Source organism: Pongo pygmaeus, chromosome 16 (assembly GCF_028885625.2).
Source record: "Pongo pygmaeus isolate AG05252 chromosome 16, NHGRI_mPonPyg2-v2.0_pri, whole genome shotgun sequence".
Lineage (NCBI taxonomy): Eukaryota > Metazoa > Chordata > Mammalia > Primates > Hominidae > Pongo > Pongo pygmaeus.
Genome location: NC_072389.2, coordinates 56,169,777 through 56,193,269, shown reverse-complemented (window position 1 = coordinate 56,193,269; position 23,493 = coordinate 56,169,777). Strand labels below are relative to the sequence as shown.

General features: G+C 37.5%; 1 protein-coding gene across 4 annotated transcripts in view; it reads right to left on the bottom strand.

Moving 5' to 3' along the window:
- The window catches only part of AP4E1 (adaptor related protein complex 4 subunit epsilon 1), a 97,620-nt gene that overhangs the window by 64,208 nt on the left and 9,919 nt on the right, over nt 1–23,493 (bottom strand). For 3 of the 4 annotated variants that reach the window (XM_054451044.2, XM_054451046.2, XM_054451045.2), the window contains exons 4-10: nt 18,307–18,380; nt 17,088–17,209; nt 13,087–13,246; nt 10,927–11,093; nt 7,085–7,158; nt 220–342; nt 9–118 (exon numbers count right to left, since the gene is read on the bottom strand). In XM_054451044.2, the coding sequence (XP_054307019.1) occupies nt 9–118; nt 220–342; nt 7,085–7,158; nt 10,927–11,093; nt 13,087–13,246; nt 17,088–17,209; nt 18,307–18,380 (830 nt within the window). The remainder of the gene's footprint in view (nt 1–8; nt 119–219; nt 343–7,084; nt 7,159–10,926; nt 11,094–13,086; nt 13,247–17,087; nt 17,210–18,306; nt 18,381–23,493) is intronic. The other variant, XM_063652237.1, reaches the window with a different exon arrangement.

The following is a 23,493-nucleotide window of genomic DNA, read 5'->3' as shown; positions in this document are numbered from 1 at the left end:
CAGTTTACCTCTCTTTTAATAATGGGATCAGGATGATCTAAACATTCAATTATTGTCATCTGGTGTTGAAGAGCCAGAGCAGGATCCTGTTGGATAACATAAGTAAGAGCCTTCAGTCCTAGAAACAAAGACACATTATACAAAGTGAATTGAAACAAATACACAGCAAATTTCAAAAGCTATCTCTGTAATTTCTGTCAAAAGAACCAATCATCTTACCTAAATATTTTAGATTTATTTTAGGTGACAGAACAAATTTTCCAATGCACTTGGCAGCCTTCTCAAGTAATTCCGATTTAGGATAAATAGAATAGACTGTATGCACACATTCAAACAAAATAGCTAGAAAAAGAAAAAGAAAAATGGCAGGTATCATGGTAAGGTATTACAAAAGAATGTATTTGTGTAGAACTTGTAATAAAACTAATTGGAAAGTCCATTTTAGTCAGAAATCTTAAGGACTTTTCACAGAAACAAATGCTACTATTTTCAGGCTTACCCAGTTACTAGGATTAGGTTACCACAATACAATGTTCAAAAAATTATATTTACTGGTAATAATTATACATTTATTAATGGAACAAGTATTTACTGAACATCTCCTATGTGCCAGGCATGGTTTCAGTACTATGAATATAGCAGTGAACAAAATAGATGGAAAAAAAGACCCTGCCCTCAAGGAGCTCACATTCTAATGGAAACATCAATAACATATTCATTATTCCTATATAAAAAGATACTTCCCACGCTCCTTTAATGCTTTGAAATGATTTATTCTCAAATAGTTTCGACTGTTTACATGCCAAAATTGTGTATGTAGTTTATTTCAACATAATCATTTTATAGGATGATCCAGTATTTATTTCAAAGATACAGTCCCTACTCATAAATCTTCAAACTGTTCTTTAAAATAACCTCAAAGTAGATAAAATAATCTACTGGACATCTTGATAGCATTCAAATTTTATTTTCTGATACAGTCGAAAAGTCTCATCACTATGACAGATGATCAAAGTGAATGATCAAAATGGACACTAAAGTTTTTTTCAAATTATTTGAAAAAGCATGAGTCAAGCAGTTGGAGCTTTGCCATGGTAAAGAAAAATCACTGAGAGGACATTAAGTCTTATATGTTCTATGGAATCACAGTATCAGAAGTGTGACACAGTGAAGGTCTACAGAATCAACACTTAAAAACTGTTCTAGTACAAGTTGAAGTATATCAAGTGTCCTGATACAATCACTCCTTCTCTATTTCCAAAAGCTTAAAATATAACCAGACATTCTCTTTATGTACAAAATATATTCTGAATATTCAGCTAGCTATGTTTTACACTATGTTGTCTATCGATTAATGCACAAATAAATTTTGTGGAAAAAACTTCTATAAACCTCTTTTTCTCAAATTTACATGGAAAGAAAAGACAAAAAAAATTTAAAACCTCTTCTATAACAGAGACAGAAAAAAAAGAAATCAGAAATATTAATTTTTCTTTAAGAAAGGAATTGACTTTAAATGAAAACTACAGAGTGAGTTAGCTGAACCTAAAGAGACTTTGTATATTCAGATGCTATGCTATAAAATGTCTTTACTCTGTGCTGTGAAAAAAGTTCGCTTTATGATTCATGAACTAGACAAACTAAACAAAGAGGACCTTAGTCAATTGACTAATAAGATAAGGCAGTAACAGAGAAACTGCCACTAAATCCAGCCTTCAGCCTATTTTTAAATTGCCACTAAATCCAGCCTTCAGCCTATTTTTATAGGCCTGTGAACTAAAGAAAGATTCTTACATTTTTAAAAGGCTGTAAAAAACAAAACAAAAAACAAAGGAGAATATGCAACAGAAACCTCCATGACCTGCAAAGCCTAAAATATTTACTATCTGGCCCTCTTTTCAGAAAAAGTTTGCTGAACTGTGAACTACCATGACAGTCCTAAGATTTCAAATGATGATATCCAATTTCCATCATAACTGACACATTTTTCATTACGGCTTCCTACCATTAAGAACTCTCTTGCTATTAAACTGTTTTACTAACAAAAGCCTGCCATTACCCATCCAAAATTTAAACATTTATATTTAGATGCTCATAAAGTTTCTGGGATGCCAATATGGGAAAAAAAAATAATAGTTCAAAAACTGCACTTATTTTTAGTTTCCTTAGGCATAATTGAGCTGAAAATGAATTTACTGGATTTTTAAATTATTTTCTCACCTAGAGCTAAGTCATTTTATTCTCCAACTCTACAAATATCTAAGTATAAGTTCATAACTGAAAGAGCAGCCACTCTGCTGTCTCCTCTCTGTGGTGGTGAAATAAAATACAACTGAGAATTTCTGTTTTTTTTTTTTTGAGATGCAGTCTGCAACCTCCACCCCCCAGGTTCAAGTGATTCTCCTGCCTTGGCCTCCCAAGTAGCTGGCAGTACAAGTGTGCACCACCATGGCCAGCTAATTTTTGTACTTTTAGTAGAGACAGGGTTTCACCGTGTTGGCCAGGCTGGTTTTGAACTCCATACCTCAAGTGATCTGCCCAACTCAGCCTCCCAAAGTGCTGGGATTACAGTCATGAGCCACCGTGCCCGGCCACAGCTGAGTGTTTCTAAACTTAGAAATACAACATGGAACTTGGTTACTCTTCAGTACTCTTGGTTACTCTCTTGGTACTAATTAAAATACTACAAAGTATAAATTACTAAATTAAAAATTAATAATGTTCTATCATTTATGACACTGCAGTTTCATCATAGATATTTTGGGTTGGATTATGTATGCTCAAACAAAATGTGAAGTTCTTCTGACACCTTATCCCTCAGAATAGAGTTTACTCTCACTTTAATTAAGTTAAATAAGTTATCTATTGACATTATTCTGGCAGGAGAGAGGGGGTATCACCCAATGGGAATGGAATCCAGGTTCTCTACTGTCTCCTTTGATACCTGGGGAGGGAGAGGCTCCTGGTTATTGTTGGAGGGAGTATCAACTGATTCTACCCTGCCTGGGAGAGAGAGGGGTACCTCATTACTGCTTCCTTTGTGGCCTCCAGTGACACTATGAGGGAGTGGCCTCTTTATCGCTGATCAGGAGTGGAAGTTCTGACTGTCCACCAGGCTTTCTCTAACACCCACACCTCCGAACCCTGGCCACAAAGAGGGGAAAATTACCTCTTTACTCCCTACTTCCAGATGGGAAAAATCCAGACTTCCCAAGTCACCTCCACTGACAGTGTAAGGAAGGGGCCTTCCTTATCACCTGGCATCAATGAAATTCCCAGCTGCCTCTTGGGCTTCTGTCACCACTCTAGTGGGGGGTTAGGGAGGGTGTGTTGGGGCACCTCATTATACCTGGTGATGATGGAAATCTTGGCTTTTTCCTCAGCCTTTGCTGGAGGGGATGGGTCCACAGTTTTTTCCTGTGCTTGGATGGAATAGAGGGGTTATCATCTAAAAGTTTTCTACCTTGCTAATTTCCCTTTTCTTCTTGGTCCTTTGGTGAGAGAGGGCAGGCTTTTCTGGGGGTGTTTTTGTCTGCGTCTGTTGGCATTTCCAGACTGCTGGCTCTTCAGTACCCAGTCTGGGGTGCCCGAGGCAAAAAGAAAACCCAGGGTATGCACCACTGTGTCTGTTTCTTTCCTTGTGTCCTGAGGTCTCTAACCAGCCTGACTTGTTCTCCACCTTCCTGAGTCTTATGTTTCTTATACATAGTATCCAAGGGTTTTAGGTGAAGTTAGTGAGGAAAAAAACGGAAAAGTACTTCTATCTACCTACTTTTGATGGCTTTTGTCCCTTGTACTCCATTTTATATAATTCTCTCAATTTACTGATTTATTAAAAATGACATTCTCATGTTATCAGGACCCTATCCAAAAGCCTTCCATACCTCCGGATTTACAAATACAAACCCATTTGGCTGTTGTGACAGGTCCTCCACAATACCGCCCTTCCACTGCTCCCCACCATAAATTATCCTTTCAGACTGGTGAGACATTGTCTCTGAAACTGTTTTTAAATAGCCCCATGTCTACACCTTCTCTCATGTTCCCTCCACCTAAAAGCCCCTTCAATCTCCCTTCTGCCTATCTAAATCTTATCTACCTTTCAGGGTCCTATCACATCAATAAATCCCTATCTGTGCCCTCAGGCCCTTAATGATCTCTACTTCCTCGGAACTCCTACAATACTTATTTCCCTGAACCATCCCTTCACATTCTGCCTTACACTGGTATTAAGCTTTCATGAACAAGTTATCTTTCCACTACATTGTAAATTTCTTAAAGACAAAGGTCACATATTAAACTTCTTCATATCCTATACACCACTTTATACAATGCCTGGCACATAGCAGATATTCAATAGATGTCTTTAATGTAATTTATTTTTTGATTAGACACTAAATTGTAATAATAGAGCTTCCATAAAAATAAAATACAGAAAGTACTAATACTGAAACCCACTTAGATAACTGATAAAGTAAATAACTTTTTCTTCCTTTAATTCAATTAAAGCATATTACTCATTAGCACAGTACCAGCTACTGAGATATGCTGGTTAATAAGAGAGAGACAGTCCCTGCCCTTATGAAGCTTACAATTAAAATTAACATTCTTAAGCAGTAAAATACCTATTATCAGGATTGCTAGCAAATACTCTACCACTGATATAATCAATGTAAGTTATAAGCTCTATCAATACAGATACAGAGAAAAGCATAACAATGAAAAGCTAAACAAAGGAAATGAAACAACAGGAACTATAAGGTTTCTGTAGCAAGGTGAAACACTGGACCAAGAGCCTGCAAAGAAACAAACTGTTGGTGTTGGTTCAAGCAATCTTTTTTTTTTTGAGATGGAGTCTTGCTATATAGCAAAGGCTAGAGTGCAGTGGCACGATCTTGGCTCACTGTAACCTCCGCCTCCCAGGTCCTGGTTCAAGCAATTCTCCTGCCTCAGCCTCCTGAGTAGCTGGGATTACAGAAACGCGCCACCATGCCCAGCTAATATTTGTATTTTTAGTAGAGATGGGGTTTCACCATATTGACCAGGCTGGTCTTGAACTCCTGACCTTGTGATCCGCCCACCTCGGCCTCCCAAAGTGCTGGGATCACAGGCGTGAGCCACCGTGCCTGGCCAAGCAATCTTAATAAAAGGGTCGTTCTGGAAAATACTAAAAAATATTTCCTTAGGTATACAGTATTCTCCAAATCAAAAGGAACGGGTAACAGCGGTTATCCCCAGGAAAGGGAACTGGATGATGGGTGATAAGGGTGGAAAGGACACTTACTGTTCATTGTATACCCTTTTGTACCTTTTGAATTTTGACCCATGTGCATATATTACCTATTCAAAAAAATTAAAAAATTAAAGCTGAAATGTCAATTATTAAAATTAAAAAAAAAACTTTCTGCAAGGGAAAAAAAAAAGCAGATTTTTAACTGAATTTTAAGCAGAATTTCCCGAAAGATTTTCAAACCCTTATCCTGGACACTGGTTATATTGCAAACAAAAAAGTTTAACTTACTTTAACTTACTGGAAAAATTCTGACACTTTTCTAGATCTTCTCAGAAAATCACCTGCTTCAATAAGGGTCATCCACATCTGTGACCCCTTATTCTCACTGCATAGCAGGAACCTATATAATATCAACTTTTTATTACACTATATACTCATAAGGACAAGGCCTGTGTCTACCTTATTCTTCCCTTTACCTTCCACACTTAGCATGGAGAGATACATAAGTCAATCAACTCCTCAATCCACACCTAGTTTAAAACACAATCAAGTTTTTGTTTCACAGGCACTCTATAAATGCTGGCTGAACAAATTAATAAAGCATCCTTATTACCTTAATTACCATTCACACATGCAAAACAAAAATCTATCCTTCAAAGTTTACCACCCCAATTCACTACCATGTGCATTATTTTTCTTGCATTAGTCTCATACACACAATCCTTTTTCCTTATTTGGACTGCATCTTTGTCAAGCACTTTTTATTGCAGTTAAACTAGTTCAATTTCTGTCCTCTGGTCTAACCTACGCTTCTACAACCATTGTTCTTAAAGGTCCACAGGTTATCCTCGTCTTAAAGAAAAAGTAATGCTCTTCATTTCCTACTTCATGTAGGATTACCAGATTAAGAAATGACTTCTCATTTGAGTTACATCTCTGTGCCTCTTCTACTGTTGTCCTCCGGAGCATGCAAAATTCAAACTGTTCTACCTTTTAAATAGCTCCAAATATCTCAATTTCCTCACTGAACTTTCTCAGGCTAATCAAAAAGAATAGCTCCTCCCATTGGCTGTTAAAATTGGAAGTCTTTTTGGCTACTTTCTCAGTTTTCTACCCCCTTCCCTCAACTTACTCTTGTCTCCTATTACTAATTTTTAAATTGTATGTAACAATTTATTGTCTCTTCACAAAATAGTACACTATTATTCTACATCTATATATTCCTGTCTATATCCTATTCATCCTTCAGATGTCTTCTTAAATATTACTTTCTCAGGAAAACCTTCTTTATTCTTCCCCTCACCTAAGACTAGCTGTTATATTCTCCCACTATGCCCTGCAATTCTCTTTTGTAACATTAACAACACCTATCCCTGTCCATCAATCTAGTTTATAAGCCCCATAATGTTTTATTCACTGCTGTATTCTAAGTACCTCGCATAGAGACTGACAAATAACAGAAATTTAATAAAATATCTGACAACTAGTTGATTGATTTATTTAAGAACTGTCTTTGAACACCGTAAATTTTTACCAAGTATGGAACAAATCTATGGAGTTATCTTCACAGTCAATTAGATACTTGAAAAAAAATAGATAATTGATATGTGTTTTCAATAGAGACAATTATAATAATAAACTTAGGTCAACATTTAGAACATGCCATGAGTTCAAATTACTCTTTATCTATCAGTAATTAAATGCTTACATTGAAAAAATAATAATCCAAAGAACTATCTTAAAATCAGTGTATAAAATTCTATTGGAATTTATAGCATTCTAACACAGATTTAACTGCAATACTAAAAAACATTATTAGTCATTAGAGTAATATTTACATATATTACCTACCATATGTGACATTGTGATTTAACTCAGCTCTTCGTAAGGATTCATCAAGAACATCATACATTAATTCACTTGTCCTGTTTAAAAGATATTTTATTTGCAGTAGAATTATAGTATTCTAACCCAATAAAACACAGTTTTTCAAACTTCTCTTTAAAACTGAGGCTCTACAGAAGAGAAGTGAAAGAAATTCATTTTATGATGAAGTTATGGAAATTTCACTTCTTAAAAGGTTTGCTGTTTTTCATGAGCTGAACTTCCTACTTTATCAACGTTGACTCGTTAACCAATGAGATATATATGTCAATCAACTCTTTCCTCACTGTGCCTAGTTTATAAACCAAGTTTTTATTTGGTTGAACATACTATATTTTATAATTCTCTTTCAATAGAATATTTCTAAGTTACCATAGTAATACTTCATATATTCATATTATTTCAGATAGCATATTAACTGTATTTTAACTAGATACCATGAAAAAGTTTTCAAATACTAGTCTTTCCTTGAGTAGTAACTAGGTTCTTCAGAAAGAAAATTTTTACGTATATTTACATTAAATATAAAAAAAGATATTTTGTGGAATTAATAGGTTTGGACGATTCATATGTCATTATGGTCACTGATTACAGTAAGAATAACTGTGATGAGGAAGATACTGTGGGGCAAAAAAAGTGCACTAGTGCCCTAGCACTCTGCCTCCACACTTGTTAGAGAAATGTCCTCTCCAAGAGGCCAATGTGAAAAACTATAGCTTCTTAGCCGGTATTTTGTATGTTTTACAAATTCAAAAAGCACTAATAGAAGAAGAAAAAAAATACCAGCAACACAGGATACATACAGTGGTCTTGCAGAGAAACTGTGCCATAAAATAAATGAAAAATCAAAATAATTTGGGACTATATAAATTAATTACATCTTTCAGAAAATGTCTTTTTTTCCAAATACACAGCTAGAAAGTTCAATGTTAAGTGCATGTACTTTCATTCTGTCTTGACTGAAGTATAAATATCCAATAATTAAGAATCCAGAACCACATTCTAAAATCCTTCGTTTTATTGTGTAAGCATTTCTTCCTCAGAAGATAACCATACAGCAGACATTACCAATCCTTCACTGCCCCCCAAAAAAATTTGGTAATATTATACCCAGATTATAGTCTAGTTTCTCAGTTTTAAAAGCCAGTGTCTGGCATGTGTCTTAACCACATGAAATGAAGAAACATCTGTGAACAAGATCAAGATAAATCTTAATAAATCTAAGAAGCACAAAACTACAAAACACAAGAAAATATTCAAATAGATATAAAAGACCATAAATACAACAGACTTTTCCAGTAAATTGGTTTTTTCAATTAAATACTTTAGAATCCGGTCATAACTTTTTACTTTGCTACATTGAGCTAATAATGTCCAACAAAATGTAAGATTTATGTTAAAATAAAATCTCATTAGAGTTGAGACAAAAAAGGAGAAAACATTCTAATGTTCTATAACATTATAAGAAAGTTCCACTCTATTCATAACTGAGCCTAATTACTAGTCACCTGAGTGCTGTGAAGGTAAGGACTAGCTTACTCATCTTTGTATATATGTATTATCCAAATTTATCCATGAAGGCAAGAAAAAGGAAGATAGTGAGTTAATGAATTTAATAAATTCACTAAATGCCTCCCAAGTTACTTCCTGATAACAACGGATGGCAGTAAGTCTTTTTTAGACCAATAAGATCTGATGCATTAATATAAAATTCATGATTTTAAAACATAATTCCAGTAACTCCAACTAGAGCTCCACGTTAGGATAGGCTGGCATGATATAAAATAAAATATAATTAAGACAATCATTTCTAATGTGTGTACATGCTCCATCACCTTATGTTTTCACTGCAGGTTTCAATCAGGAGTTGAGATTCATAAACACAGAAAGAAGTAACACTATAATACCAACAGTGATGTAGCCCAATTAGTGCTAGTCAGGAGCTCACAGGCAAATGGATTCTGACATTAAGTTGATTTCTAGAAGCAAAAGCCTGGAGAATGGTCCCTTTGTAAAGCTAGGCTAAAACATTACAATACAAAGGTACCCTACTATACACAAGGGAACAATATTCATAAAATCAGAACACTGATTAGCAAATATTTTCTTAAGACAGAAACATATCAGGAACTCTAGCCAAGGTCCTTGCTCTCAAGGGAACTAAAATCTCAAGGGGCTTGCTCTCAAGCAACTCTGAAATAGTTTTCAAAATAAAAATAATATGTAGGTGCACATGCAAATGCATACACACATGCACACACACAGAGAATGAGAATGATAGAACAAATGAAAATAAATTGATGAATCTAGGTGCAGGATGTAAGAGAACTCCTTCTACTGTCCTTGGAACTTTGAAAGTGTCTAAGTTTGAAAAAGTAGGGCAAAATTGAGGCCGGGGCGGTGGCTCACACCTGTAATCCCAGCACTTCAGGAGGCTGAGGCAAGGAGATCATCTGAGGTCAGGAGCTCGAGACCAGCCTGGCCAACATGGTGAAACCCATTTCTACTAAAAATACAAAAATTAGCCGGGCATGGTGGTGTGCGCCTGTAATCCCAGCTACCTGGGAAACTGAGGTGGGAAAATCTCTTGAATCCAGGAGGTGGAGGTTGCAGTGAGCTGAGATCGCGCCACTACACTCCAGCCTGGGCGACACAGCAAGACTTAGTCTCAAAAAGAAAAAAAAATGGCAAAATTGAAAGTATATACATATATATAAATATATATATAAATATATATAAATATATATATAAATAAATATATATAAATATATATATAAATATATATATAAATATATATATATAAAAAATATATATATATAGTTGGAAAGATACACATGAAAAGTTTAAGTTATTGGCTAAAAGAAAAATTCAGATAAATGAATTAAAAAGGTGAAGCACTCACACACAACTAGAGCAAGGGTTGGCAAACTATAGCCCACAGGCCTAATCTGGCCAGATGCCTGGTTTTTTATGGCTTCAAGCTAAGAAGAGATTTTACAGTTTGAAATAGTTGGAAAAAAAATTAAAAGAATAATACTTTATGATGTGCCAATTTGAGATTCAAGTTTTAATGTCCATAATGTTTATTTATGTTCTATCTGTGGCTGCTTTCATGCTATAATAGCAGAGTCGAATAGATGCAAAAAACAACATATGGCCCACAAAGCCTAAAATAGTTATTTATTTATTTATTTTTTATTTTTTATTTTTTTTGAGACAGAGTCTCGCTCTGTCACCCAGGCTGGAGTGCAGTGGCACGATCTCGGCTCACTGCAACCTCCACCTCCTGGGTTCAAGCGATTCTCCTGCCTCAGCCTCCTGAGTAGCTAGGATTTACAGGCGCGCGCCACTGTGCCCAACTAATTTTTGTATTTTTAGTAGAGACGGGGTTTCACCATGTTGGTCAGGCTGGTCTCAAACTCCTGACCTTGTGATCTGCCACCTCAGCCTCCCAAAGTGCTGGGATTACAGGCGTGAGCCACCGCGCCCGGCCACCTAAAGTATTTATTATCTGGCCCTTTGCAGAAAAAGTTTCCAACCCCTGAACTAGAACAATTACGAAAGCTTCACAGAGGAGATGGTGTTTCATGGGCACCTTTCACGATGGGTAAAATTAAGATAAGGAGAGAGCCAGGATTATCCCAGCAACCTGAAAGCATTTATGTGGTTCTTACAATGGCTTCTTTTATCACTATTAAGCCAATTAAACATTGGAAGAATCTGGTTTATCATTAAACCACTAGGTTACTAAAGTCTAAGCTTATCATCTGGTATGGGGTCATTAAGCAAACTTACTGAGAATAGTTTACCTTTGATCATCTTTTCCTAGAAGTCCCAGTATTCTCAAGAGCTGAATTTGTAACCATGGTGCTGGCACACTGTGGTAATTGAATTCTACTGGGAGCTTTCCTCCAACTACTTGCTTCAAAATGGTTACAAAACTCCCAGTCAAGTCTTTATATCCAGACGAATTCTCCTACATCCCCCCCAAAAAAAACTTTGTTAATAACGTCTTATTAAATAGAAATAGACCTAATTGAAATGTCATATAGAACCTGACTTAATACATGCTTAAGTTTATGTTCACATTTAATGAAACAGTGCTCTAATATGTATAATATCTTCCATGATAAAATTCCTCTGGCTAACCAACCCAAAGCTGAATCATCCCAGAAAAGCTTCCATCACTCCATACTTTTCCCCATATACAGTTTAATCACATCTCAAAATTCTTATAATTATATCTTAGGTAGAATCCTTAATAGCCAATACCAGTAATTAAAAAGTGAAAAGAACTGGCATACTGCAAAAGGACAGTAATACCTCGGCTTTGGATGAAAATCAAGGCCTATTTGCAATCTCTGAACTCTGTTTCCAAAAGACTTCACATGTAAATGAGTTAAATTCATTCTGGGGCCGGGCACAGTGGCTCACACCAGTAATCCCAGCACTTTGGGAGGATGAGGCGGGCGGATCACCTGAGGTTGGGAGTTTGAGACCAGCCTGACCAACATGGAGAAACCCCGTCTCTACTAAAAATACAAAATTAGCCGGGCATGGTGGTGAATGCCTGTAATCCCAGCTACTCGGAAGGCTGAGGCAGGAGAACTGCTTGAACCCGGGAGGTAGAGGTTGCAGTGAGCCGGGATCGCACCATTGCACTCCAGCCTGGGCAACAAGAGCGAAGCTCCACCCAAAAAAAAAAAAACAAAAATTTGTTCTGGGTAGAAGAGCACAGCCAAGACTACTTAAACATTAAAAGTCCCCAAAATCGGCTGGGCAGAGTGGCTCACACCTGTAATCCCAGCACTCTGGGAGGCCGAGCCAGTGGATCATCTGAGGTCAGGAGTTTGAGACCAGCCTGACCAACATGGTGAAACCCTGGCTCTACTAAAAATACCAAATTAGCCGGGTGTGGTGGCACATGCCTGTAATCCCAGCTACTCAAGAGGCTGAGGCAGGAGAATCGCTTGAACCTGGGAGGGGGAGGTTGTGGTGAGCTGAGATCACGCTATTGCACTACAGCCTGAGCAACAAAAGCGAAACTCAGTCTCAAAAAAAAAAAGTCCCTAAAATCAGTGTGCCTGCCAATTAAAAATTAATTAGCCACACAGTATCTAAAAATATTTGTTTCTGAAGGAGTGTGCCTTGATTATGTATCTGAGTAATCTCTTGGACTGGGGAAATTATATCCACACTCCTTAAAAGGAACATTAGATTCTTTATTCTAATTTTTATTATGTATCAAGAGAAAATTTTTTGGAAGGGAAATAAAGCTCTTTCAAATTTTAGTAAATGTTAAGGAAAAAATAAAATCTAATACTGAACATCTATTTAAACTGTACTATTTTAGAACACAATACATAAAAAACAATATAACTTTAAATGAGTTCAATAGCATATTTTATTTTGTTATAGTAGGTGCCATGAAATCTGTTACAAATATGTATATATGAACACAAATGGTTTCAGGCAATACACTAAGGATGAATTAGTATAAATCCACCATCGCCATTTAGAAAAGTGTTTTACCATAACATTCAACCCTCTTTCCTCATATGATACAGAATTAATACATGGAGTCAACACTACAATCTATAGCTTGCACAACCCCCGCTGGTTTTCCTCATTTCTATAAAATGTTATGCATCCCATGAAGTTATATAAAAGAGAATTACCGCTCGAAAAAACACAAATCTGCAAACTTAAGACACCTTCCATTGCTACCATTTTTGCACACCTGTTTAGTAACATCAAAAAATTTTAGGCATTAAAGAAAAAAAACTAATTCTGTAATGTGCCTACAACTCATGCTCTCAACAACCTGCAAAACTACTACTTCAAAGGTCAATAATAAAAATTATAAAATGTTAACTAAGCATTTTACCAAAATATCTGTTTCTTTTTAATTCCATAATTCTATTTTTCTAATGGTAACTACTCAGTACTTGCTAAAATTTCCAACTTACCTTAATCATTCTAAGATATATATGCAAGGAGGCAGCCATGACCCCAACATCTCTGTCACAAAGTGCTTTCCGAAACTTAATATGAATATGTTGTACTTGATTAGGAGCAATGAGATGGAATTTGTACAATGCCAGAACAGCTTTTCTTCGTACAATCTCCCTGAAGACAAAAAATGAAATTTAAACAAGACAATCTGAATTCTCAAGTATTTACTTTGAAAGATTATGGGCCAGATGATTTCAAAATACTGGCTCATTACCTTAATTTACAAAGAAAGAGATAATTATACATTTGTGATTAATTTATTTATTCTAATATACCGAATTATAAAAAGTGGTCACCTCTAGGAAGTAAGGTCTCAAAACTTTAACTGCCCATGTTATATATTTATCTAGTTAGGGAATTTTTTTTTGTAACAAGCATGTATTACTTTTGAGATTAAAAAAAAAAACAAGAAAAACAAATTTCTTAATTTTCTAATTCCATTTTTAAAAGACATTATCTCTAAAAATTGAAAAAAAAAGTCAACAGTAAGTTTAAGTAATAGGTAATTTCAGCTAGTAATATTAAAGTCTTTTTATTAATATTAAAAATCTTTGGCCTGTAATCCCAGCACTTTGGGAGGCTGAGGTGGGTGGATCACTTGAGGCCAGGAGTTCAAAACCAGCCTGGCCAACATGGCGAAACCCTGTCTTTACTAAAAATACAAAAATTAGCCAGGTGTGGTGGTGCACACCTGTAGTTCCAGTTACTTGGGTGGCTGAGGCACAAGAATCGCTTGAACCTGGGAGGCAGAAGTTGCAGTGAGCCAAGGTTGTGCCACTGCACTCCAAGTTGGTGACAGAGTGAGACTGAGTCTCAAACAAAAAAAAAAAGGAAAGAAAAGAAAAAAAACTCGTTAACATTCTCACTCTAAAATAGTAGCTTTCTATGTTTCTTTTTTATATATATATATCACTGGATAGCAGACTCCAAATACTATGGGGGACAGAGGGGAGGAATACAAGGACACACATGGAATAAAAAGATGTTATTCCTCTCCTTGCCCAGTTCATCTGTTTCAAAACCTCATGATAATAAAGAGAAAAGTATACACTAGTTTTGCACTTCATCTGTAGCAGATAACACCCAATGTTTTCTAGCACACAGAAACAAAAATAAAGAAATGCCATTCTATGTTCATGATGTAGTTTCCAAGGAAGCTTCTTCCTTGTTAGAAATTCTCTCTCTTGTCTATTTCTACATATCTCTTATTTGCAGACTATGCTGGCAGTGCTCAGAACAGCAGCAAACATCACAAAAGTGAAGTAGTTACTTTTAGGGTTCCTTAACAAATATTTCTGCCATAGAATCTCAAAACTGAGACTATTCAATGCAATCCTTTGTGTTCCACTCAAGAACACCTTTTATAAGATTCTTAGTAAGTGGTCATACAAATTCCATTAATAAACAACTCTTATCTTCCTAGGCAAGCTACGCCATAATGGAAAACTCTTTTCACAAAAAAAAAAAAAAAAAAAAAAAAAGAAAAGAAAGGCAGATTAACAACAGATTTACTGTTAGTATTAATACTGTGGTGAATGCAAGCCACATCACAGTGTATTGCCATTGGGTGTTAACTGATATTAATTCTGGGGGAGAATAGGTAAATGAAGTGAGGAAAAAAAAAAAAAACTCTGAATAGGCCCAGGAGTTCACAGGCCCGGCCTCAAGTGGTGGTACTAACATAAGACGAGAGACCTAGATTCAGGCTCTGGGATTGGTATGCTGAAATACAGCCAAGGATTCAAAAGTTGAATTCAAGCCTTATTTCAAATATTCTTTGTGACATCTACTGGCTTACCTATAGCTCTGCCCCATATTCGTGAACTCTTTACTCCAGAGCATGGGGCTGAGTATGGCCATAACTGCAAAAGCAGAGTTTCAAAAAGTCTAAACTCTAGCCAGGACTTGAAATTAGACTAAATACAAAGCAATAAAGAAAAAAATTGAAGAGGGACCTTTCAATTCTCAGAAGGATTTCATACAAATGGTCAGTAAGTAAGGTCACCACAAAAGTGGTGGTAAGGAAAAGTTAAGCAAAAATATGCTGCTGTTATAATCAGATCACCTTATAAATCTTAAAAAAGCAAATATTTCCAATAATTAATTGTCCATAATCATCCTTCGTTCTAAACACAGATATGACATACAATACATAAAAAGTCTGAAAGACCTATGAAGTTATTCTGTAATTCTTAGTAAAAGCTATCATTTTAGCTGGAAGATTCATGATCCAATATTTCTTAAAGAATACAAGTTGGCCAGGCATGGTGGCTCATGCCTGTAAGCCCAGGACTTTGGGAGGCCAAGGCGGGTGGATCACGAGGTCAGGAGTTCGAGACCAGCTTGGCCTATATGGTGAAACCCTGTCTCTACTAAAACTACAAAAATTAGCCAGGCATAGTGGCGGGTGCCTGTAGTTCCAACTACTCAGGAGGCTGAGGCAGAAGAATAGCTTGAACCTGGGAGGCGGAGGTTGCAGTGAGCCAAGATCACGCCACTGCACTCCAGCCTGGGCGACCGAACAAGACTCTGTCTCAAAAAAAAAAAAAAAGAATACAAGCTATAAGACAACATTTTGCAATCTCAGAACATTAAAAATACTGATTTAAAGTATGTAAAATAAATGTTGTATGAGTAACAAAAAAATCTTCATCAAGAATATATAACTGACATACCATAATCACAATGATTGCAAACCTTTTCCAACTTTAAAAATTATGGGCCGGGCGCAGTGGCTCACATGTGTAATCTCAGCACTTTGGGAGGCTGAGGCAGGTGGATCACAAGGCCAGGAGTTCAAGATCAGCCTGGCCAAGATGGTGAAACCCTGCCTCCACTAAAAATACAAAAAATTAGCTGGGCATGGTGGCGTGTTCCTGTAATTCCAGCTACTCAGGAGGCTGAGGCAGAGAACTGCTTGAACCTGGGAGGTGGAGTGTGCAGTGAGCCAAGATCACTCTACTGCACTCCAGCCTAGGCAACAGAGTGAGACTCCGTCTCAAAAAAAATTAATTAATTACTTAATTAATTAAAATTATGACATAAAGGGGCTTGGTCAAAAACAAAATATTAATAATTCAAATACAGTGAAAAGTAAGTCAATCTGATAAGGAGACAGTTAAGGAAATTTACAAGAGAAGATTAGCAAAATACTACAAAGTAAATTAAGTTTGGATACATTCTGCTGTAAAATAGGATTAAAATGCTGTGGTTTTGATATAAAAAGCATCTTCCCAGGCCAGGCATGGTGGTTCACCCCTGTAATCCCAGCACTTTGGGAGGCCGAGGCAGGTGGATCACCTGAGGTCAGGAGTTCGAGACCAGCCTGGCCAACATGGCGAAACCCAGTTTCTATTTAAAAAAAAAAAAAAAAAAAAATCAGTTGGGCATGGTGGCAGGCACCTGTAATCCCAGCTACTTGGGAGGCTGAGGCAGGAGAATTGCTTGAACCCAGGAGGCAGAGGTTGCAGTGAGCCGAGATCATGTCATTGCACTCCAGCCTGGGCAACGGAGTGAGACTCTGTCTCAAAAAAAAAAAAAAAGGATCTTCCCACTACACTAAAGCTTTGCATTCACAACACTTGCACAATTTCCATATGTTTTTCATTATTTCACTTTATCCCCAAAACAACTTTGGTAGAACTAAGCAGCTTCAACCAACCCCACATAGCCAAGGAAAAACAAGACCACTGCTCATTAGTGGCAGAAATGGGAGGCAAGCCAAGGATTCCTGGATACTAGGCCTCACTGTCTCTTAGTCTAACTTTAGAAAGCTGTCTAACATTTCCCTAAACCCACATAAAAATAAAGATGATCCTATTGAAGATTTTTGTAATATTCCTAGCAGTCAAATAATCTCTATCCGGGTAGCACTGAAGTTATAATAAATTTTCTAGTATAAACTTCTGTTTTGAAATCTATGGCATAGACACCTATCCCAAAAGAATTTACTTACTTAGAATGTTGAAGTTTATCTTCTATTAATGGAAGAACAGCTGGAATCATTTCTCGGGGGAAAATCTGGCTAACAACAGTCAGTGCCATACACACTTCTACTAGGTTAGTGCTCTGCAGATCCTGGCACAACATTAAGCAAAGAAAACATTCAGTGTAAATACTGAAACTAGGAATGGCAAATTCAACACTGTAATGGTCCTATATACTTAGTAATTTTGTGCTATTTATAATTAATTTGTATATCCAAACTTATGGCATATTTTATTGGAATGCTCCTATTTGTTTCATTTGCCTTAATAGGGTCAGTAGATAAATAAAGCCAAAAAGCAATGGACACAAGAGGAAATTGTATCTCTGTTCTGAAACTAGCCAAAGTAGTCTCCTTTATTACAGCCTTTAAAACTTTTCTAAACCAATAATAAAACAATTTTATGAGTTTTTCTTATTAATCAACAATAATATGAATGTAAGTTTAAAAGGAAGTGATTCTGGAATATTCACAATAAAACGCACACATTCATATGTACTTATCTATCCATATGGTTTATAAACCATTCTAATAGAACCTAAAAACATATTTTTTAAGTTTGGAAGAAATTTAAGCTACTAGTAACCTTAATATAGTATATGACTTAAAGGTCAGAAAACACTGTTCTCTCTCTCTCACATATCAAAAAACTGACACAAGATAAAAAGCTCAACAATTCAATTACATCTCATTATCATTTTGATTTGGGAGTTTAACAGAAAATATTGTGAGTGAGGATTGTTTTTATTATCTCTACATTTCAGTTACTTGATTATATTCTATTCTTTTTTTAAACGACTTTTTAAATTTTAAAGACTTCATTTACCCAGTTTATATCTATATCCCTTTAGAACAGATCCCAGAAAAAAAGATAACAGCATGGAAAGTATATCTAAACTAACAACTTAGAGACCTGAACTTTAGTTCTAACTCTGTGTTTTAAAATGAAATTATAACAAGAAGAGCAGCAGCTACTACTTCACATAGTATTTCATTTAATCCTCATAACTCTGTAAGTTCTATTATTTAACTCCATTTTATAGATGCAGAAACTGATCTAAAAGATTCTTCTAAGCCCATTCTGCAAGTCCACTTTCTTCTAATATCATCTAATTGAATATGATGGAGGAGAAATATCAGGTGCTGACAAGAATTATGACTTCATATTAACCAACATACAATACAATACCTTTACAACTGTATTCACAAGGAGAAGCAATAATTCATGACTTTCATGTAGAAACAAGGAAACAGCCAAATAACCTATAAAAGTTGAGGGAAAAGTCTGATTACTAACTACCAAAAACAGACTTTTCACAAGAAGTTAAACAAAGCAGTCCTGTAAGTATCAAAGATACCAGTTACAAGTAAACATAAATACAAATTGCAAAATATAAGGTTAAAAACCTTCAGTAAGGAAAATTTCAGTTATTCTTCACCCTGAAATCTTCCAGAATTATGTATTTCATAGGATATTCCAGACATGGAATAGACATTATGTGTATCAACTTAAAATCTTGTAAATGGCACTGAGAAGACATGCCTTCTATTTTTTGTGCAAATCTTTACATTATCAATCAAAGCATTCTCTATTTTATAATTGCTATTTTATAGCCAAACATATAATTCAAAAACTAATCACTACAATAAAAAAAAACCCTAATCCCTACAGTTAATAGTGAGTTACTAGCTCTTTGTATTGAGTGAGCTAGCCACCTAATGTCAACCCACATGATGTAAATCATATATTAAATATATTAAGCCACATACAATACCTTATTTTCTCAATTGAGGGAATAACAATTATTCAGGAAAGAAATGCTGTCTGCCACATTAAATATACTCATTGGCTTAAATAAGCATTTTTATTGCAATAATTAAAACATTTTTAAAGTACATTTTAAGATTGAGGAAATATATTAACACTATGACAAATGCCATGTACATAGAATCTAGATACTCCAAGGAATTTTCTCAGTCAGGCTTCACATTGATAATAACTAACACTTTAATTAGACAGTCACTATGGGTCAAGTACTTTATAAGCATTACTTCATTTAATCCTCACAACCACCCAATGAGATAGGCATTTTTATCCCTATATAATAATGAGACCCAAGACTGGGCGTGGTGGCTCATGCCTGTAATCCCAGCACTTAGGGAGGCCGAGGCGGGTGGATCACGAGGTCAGGAGATCGAGACCATCCTGGCTAACACGGTGAAATCCCGTCTCTACTAAAAATACAAAAAATTAGCCAGGCATGGTGGCGGGCACCTGTAGTCCCAGCTACTCGGGAGGCTGAGGCAGGAGAATGGCGTGAACCCAGGAGGCAGAGCTTGCAGTGAGCCAAGATCGCACCACTGCACTCCGGCCTGGACAACAGAGCAAGACTAGGTCTCAAAAAAAAAAAAAAAAAAAAAAAAGAGAGACCCAAAAAAGGGCAAGTTCCCAAGGTCCAACCTATCACATGGTGGAGCCAGGACTCAAACCCAGACAGTTGAAGTCAGTCCATATTTTAAACCCCCATATTTTACTGCCTCTCCACATAGTCTATCTTGACCTGATTCCCTGACTCCATGCTCATTGTTTTTCATTCTTCTCAATTCTTTCAGCCCTTTCATCAGGGATTCTAATGTTAACTATACTCATCGTTACCCAGCATCCATGCTGTCTGTGTCTACTATGGAACAGGAGAAAACGGAAACTTCCTATTCTTACAATCAAGAGGTAGCAGCATGACCAATTCCAACACCTTCACTAGAGGTCAGAGGAGCAAAGCTATTACTCTCACAATCTTAAGAGTTGAAACAAATCTGACCCAGGCCAAGAAAGAGATGAGGAAAATCCCAGAAAGCATTTGTTTTGTTTTGTTTCCTGAGACAGTCTCACTCCATCACTCAGGTTGGAAGGCAGTGGCACGATCAAAACTCACTGCAGCCTCTACCATCCAAGCTCAAGCAATCCTTCGCCTCAGCCTCCCAAGTAGTTGGGACCAAGGCGTGCACCATCACACCGAGCTAATTTTTTTTTTTTTTTTTTTTTGGTAGAGATAGGGTCTCACTATGTTACTCAGGCTGGTCTCAAACTCCCAGACTCAAGCAATCCCTCCCACCTTAGCTTCCCAAAGTCCTGGGATTACAGGGGTGAGCCACCACACCCAGGCCCCCAGAAAGCATTTAAAGCAGAGATTGTCTTATCAGATTGCTGATAAATCACCTGCTCCACTAAGGTATCACCCATTCCCAAGTCACCAATATCAAGGTCAACAAACTAATCCAAAGACCATCTCAATGAAACTTTAATTCTTTCTGTTATAAATAATATTCCACCTGTTTCAACAATCAGAAAAAAAGGGGGAAAAACACTGTGACTCAAAAAATGTAAAAATTTTCAGAGAAACAAAGAATAATAACTACGATTACAAAGTATATTTGGTATAACTAAGAATGAGGTATACAAGCTTTGAGTATAGAAATTTGGGCTCTGGCTCCATTTATCTGCTCTATGACTTATGCTCATACGCTCTATAAGTTACTTGACTTTTCTGAGCCTCAGTCTTCTCATCTTTAAAATGAAGATAAATGGCCAGGCACTTTGGGAGGCTGAGGCGGGCGGATCACTTGAAGTCAGGAGTTTGAAACCAGCCTGGCCAACACAATGAGAAACCTCATCTCTATTAAGAACACAAAAATTAGACAGACGTAGTGGCACTCTCCTGTAATCCCAGCTACTTGGGAGGCTGAGGCATGAGAATCGTTTGAACCCAGGAGGCAAAGGTTGCAGTGAACCAAGATCACGCCACTGCACTCCAGCCTGGGTGACAGAACAAGACTCTGTCTCAAAAAAAAAAAAAAAAAAGGTAAAATGAAGATAAATACTACCTCAGAAGATAAAGCACTTAACACCTAACTTTATGAGCACTGAAGTTTATTTATTCATGCCTATAATTCCAGCACGTTGGGGGGCCAAGGTGGGAGGACTGCTTGAGGCCAGAAGTTTGAGACCAGCCTGGCTAACATAGCAAGACCCTATCTCTAAAAAGAAAATAATAACTTTAAAAAAAGTATTTATTCAATGATACTCATAAAAAAAAAAAAATAATAAGACATTCTGGCTGGGCGCGGTGGCTCATGCCCGTAATCCCAGCACTTTGGGAGGCCAAGGTGGGTGGATCATCTGAGATCAGGAGTTTGAGACCAGCCTGGCCAACATGGCAAAACCCTGTTTCTACTAAAAATTAAAAAATTAGCCGGGTGTGGTGGCAGGCACCTGTAATCCCAGTTACTTGGGAGGCTGAGGCAGGAAAATCGCTTGAACCTGGGAGGTAGAGATTGCAGTGAGCCGAGATCGTGCCATTGCACTCTAGCTTGGGATGCAACAGTGAAACTCCATCTCAAAAGAAAATACAAATAAAAAGACATTCTGCATCAGAGAAAGCAGCAAAGCAGGCCTTAAAATTCAGAAGAGTGGATGAGACAACAGTACCAGAGTGAAGACATATAGAAGGCATAAAACGGCGGGCGCAGTGGCTCATGCCTGTAATCCCAGCACTTTGGGAGGCCAAGGCGGGTGGATCATGAGGTCAGGATTTCCAGACCATCCTGGCTAACATGGTGAAACCCCGTCTCTACCAAAAAATTAGCCGGGCACGGTGACACGCACCTGTAGTCTCAGCTACTTGAGAGGCTTAGGCAGGAGAATCGCTTGAACCCAGGAGGCGGAGGTTGCAGTGAACCGAGGTAGCACCACCATATTCCAGCCTGGGTGACAGAGACTCTGTCTCAAAAAAAAAAAAAAAAAGAAGGGCCAGACACGGTGGCTCACGCCTCACGCCTGTAATCCCAGCACTTTGGGAGGCCAAGGCGGGCGGATCACGAGGTCAGGAGATCGAGACCATCCTGGCTAACACGGTGAAATCCTGTCTCTACTAAAAATACAAAAAATCAGCTAGGCGCGGTGGCAGAAGCCTGTAGTCCCAGCTACTCGGGAGGCTGAGGCAGGAGAATGGCGTGAACCTGGGAGGCAGAGCTTGCAGTGAGCCGAGATAGCGCCACTGCACTCTGGCCTGGGCGAAAGAGCGAGACTCCGTCTCAAAAAAAAAAAAAAAAAAAAAGAAGGCATAAATTATATCTTTTTGTTTGTTTGTTTTTTGAGACATATTATCACTGTGTTGCCTAGGCTGGAGTGCAGTGGCACAATCTCGGCTTACCACAATCTCCGCCTCCCAGGTTCAAGCAATCCTCTGACCCCAGCCTCCCAAGTAGCTGGGAACACAGGCATGTACCACCACACCAGGCTAATTTTTGTATTCTTAATAGAGACGGGGTTTCACCATGCTGGCCAGGCTGGTCTTGAACTCCTGACTTCAAGTGATCTGCCCACCTAAGCCTCTCAAAGTGTTGGCATTACAGGCATTAGCCACCGTGCCCAGCCCCATAAATTATATCTTTAAAAAATGATTACCACTCAATAATACACATTAAAAACATCTGATGCCTGCAGATACATGTCCCTCTAATTGGCAAGAAAATATTTTCCTAAAGATCATGAGTCTCAATAAAAATAACTCTGAGATCCCCTTTAATATAAGCATCTATACTATAAAATGGTACACATAAAAGGTTATTAATTACAGCATTATTTATTTATTTATTTATTTTTGAGATGGAGTTTAGCTCTTGTAGCCCAGGCTGGAGTGCAATGGTGCGATCTCAGCTCACCGCAACCTCCACCTCCCAGGTTCAAGTGATTCTCCTGCCTCAGCCTTCCAAGCAGCTGGGATTACAGGCCTGCACCACCACGCCCAGCTAATTCTGTATTTTTAGTAGAGACAGGGTTTCTCCATGTTGGTCAGGCTGGTCTCATACTCCTGACTTCAGGTGATCTGCCCACCTCAGCCTCCCAAAGTGCTGGGATTACAGGTGTAAGCCACCGCGCCTGGCCACATTATTTATTTATTTTTTTGAGACAGGGTCTCACTCTGTTACCCAGGCTGGAGTGCAGTGGCGTGATCTTGGCTCACTGCAACCTCCACCTCCCAGGTTCAAGCGATTCTCATGCCTCAGCCTCCCCAGTAGCTGGGATTACAGGCACCCACCACCATGCCTGGTTAATTTTTTGTATTTTTAGTAGAGACAGGGTTTCGCCATGTTTGCCAGGCTGGTCTCAAACTCTTGACCTCAGGTGATCTGCCCTCCTCGGCCTCTCAAAGTGCTGGGATTACAGGCATGAGCCACCATGCCCAGCCAAATTACAACATTATTTATGAGAACAACAACAAAAAAAAATCAAAAACAAGCCATATGTCCACCAAAAGGGATGTGGTTGAAAAAACTGTGGTACATCCACCCAATAAAAATTATGCAACTGTATAAA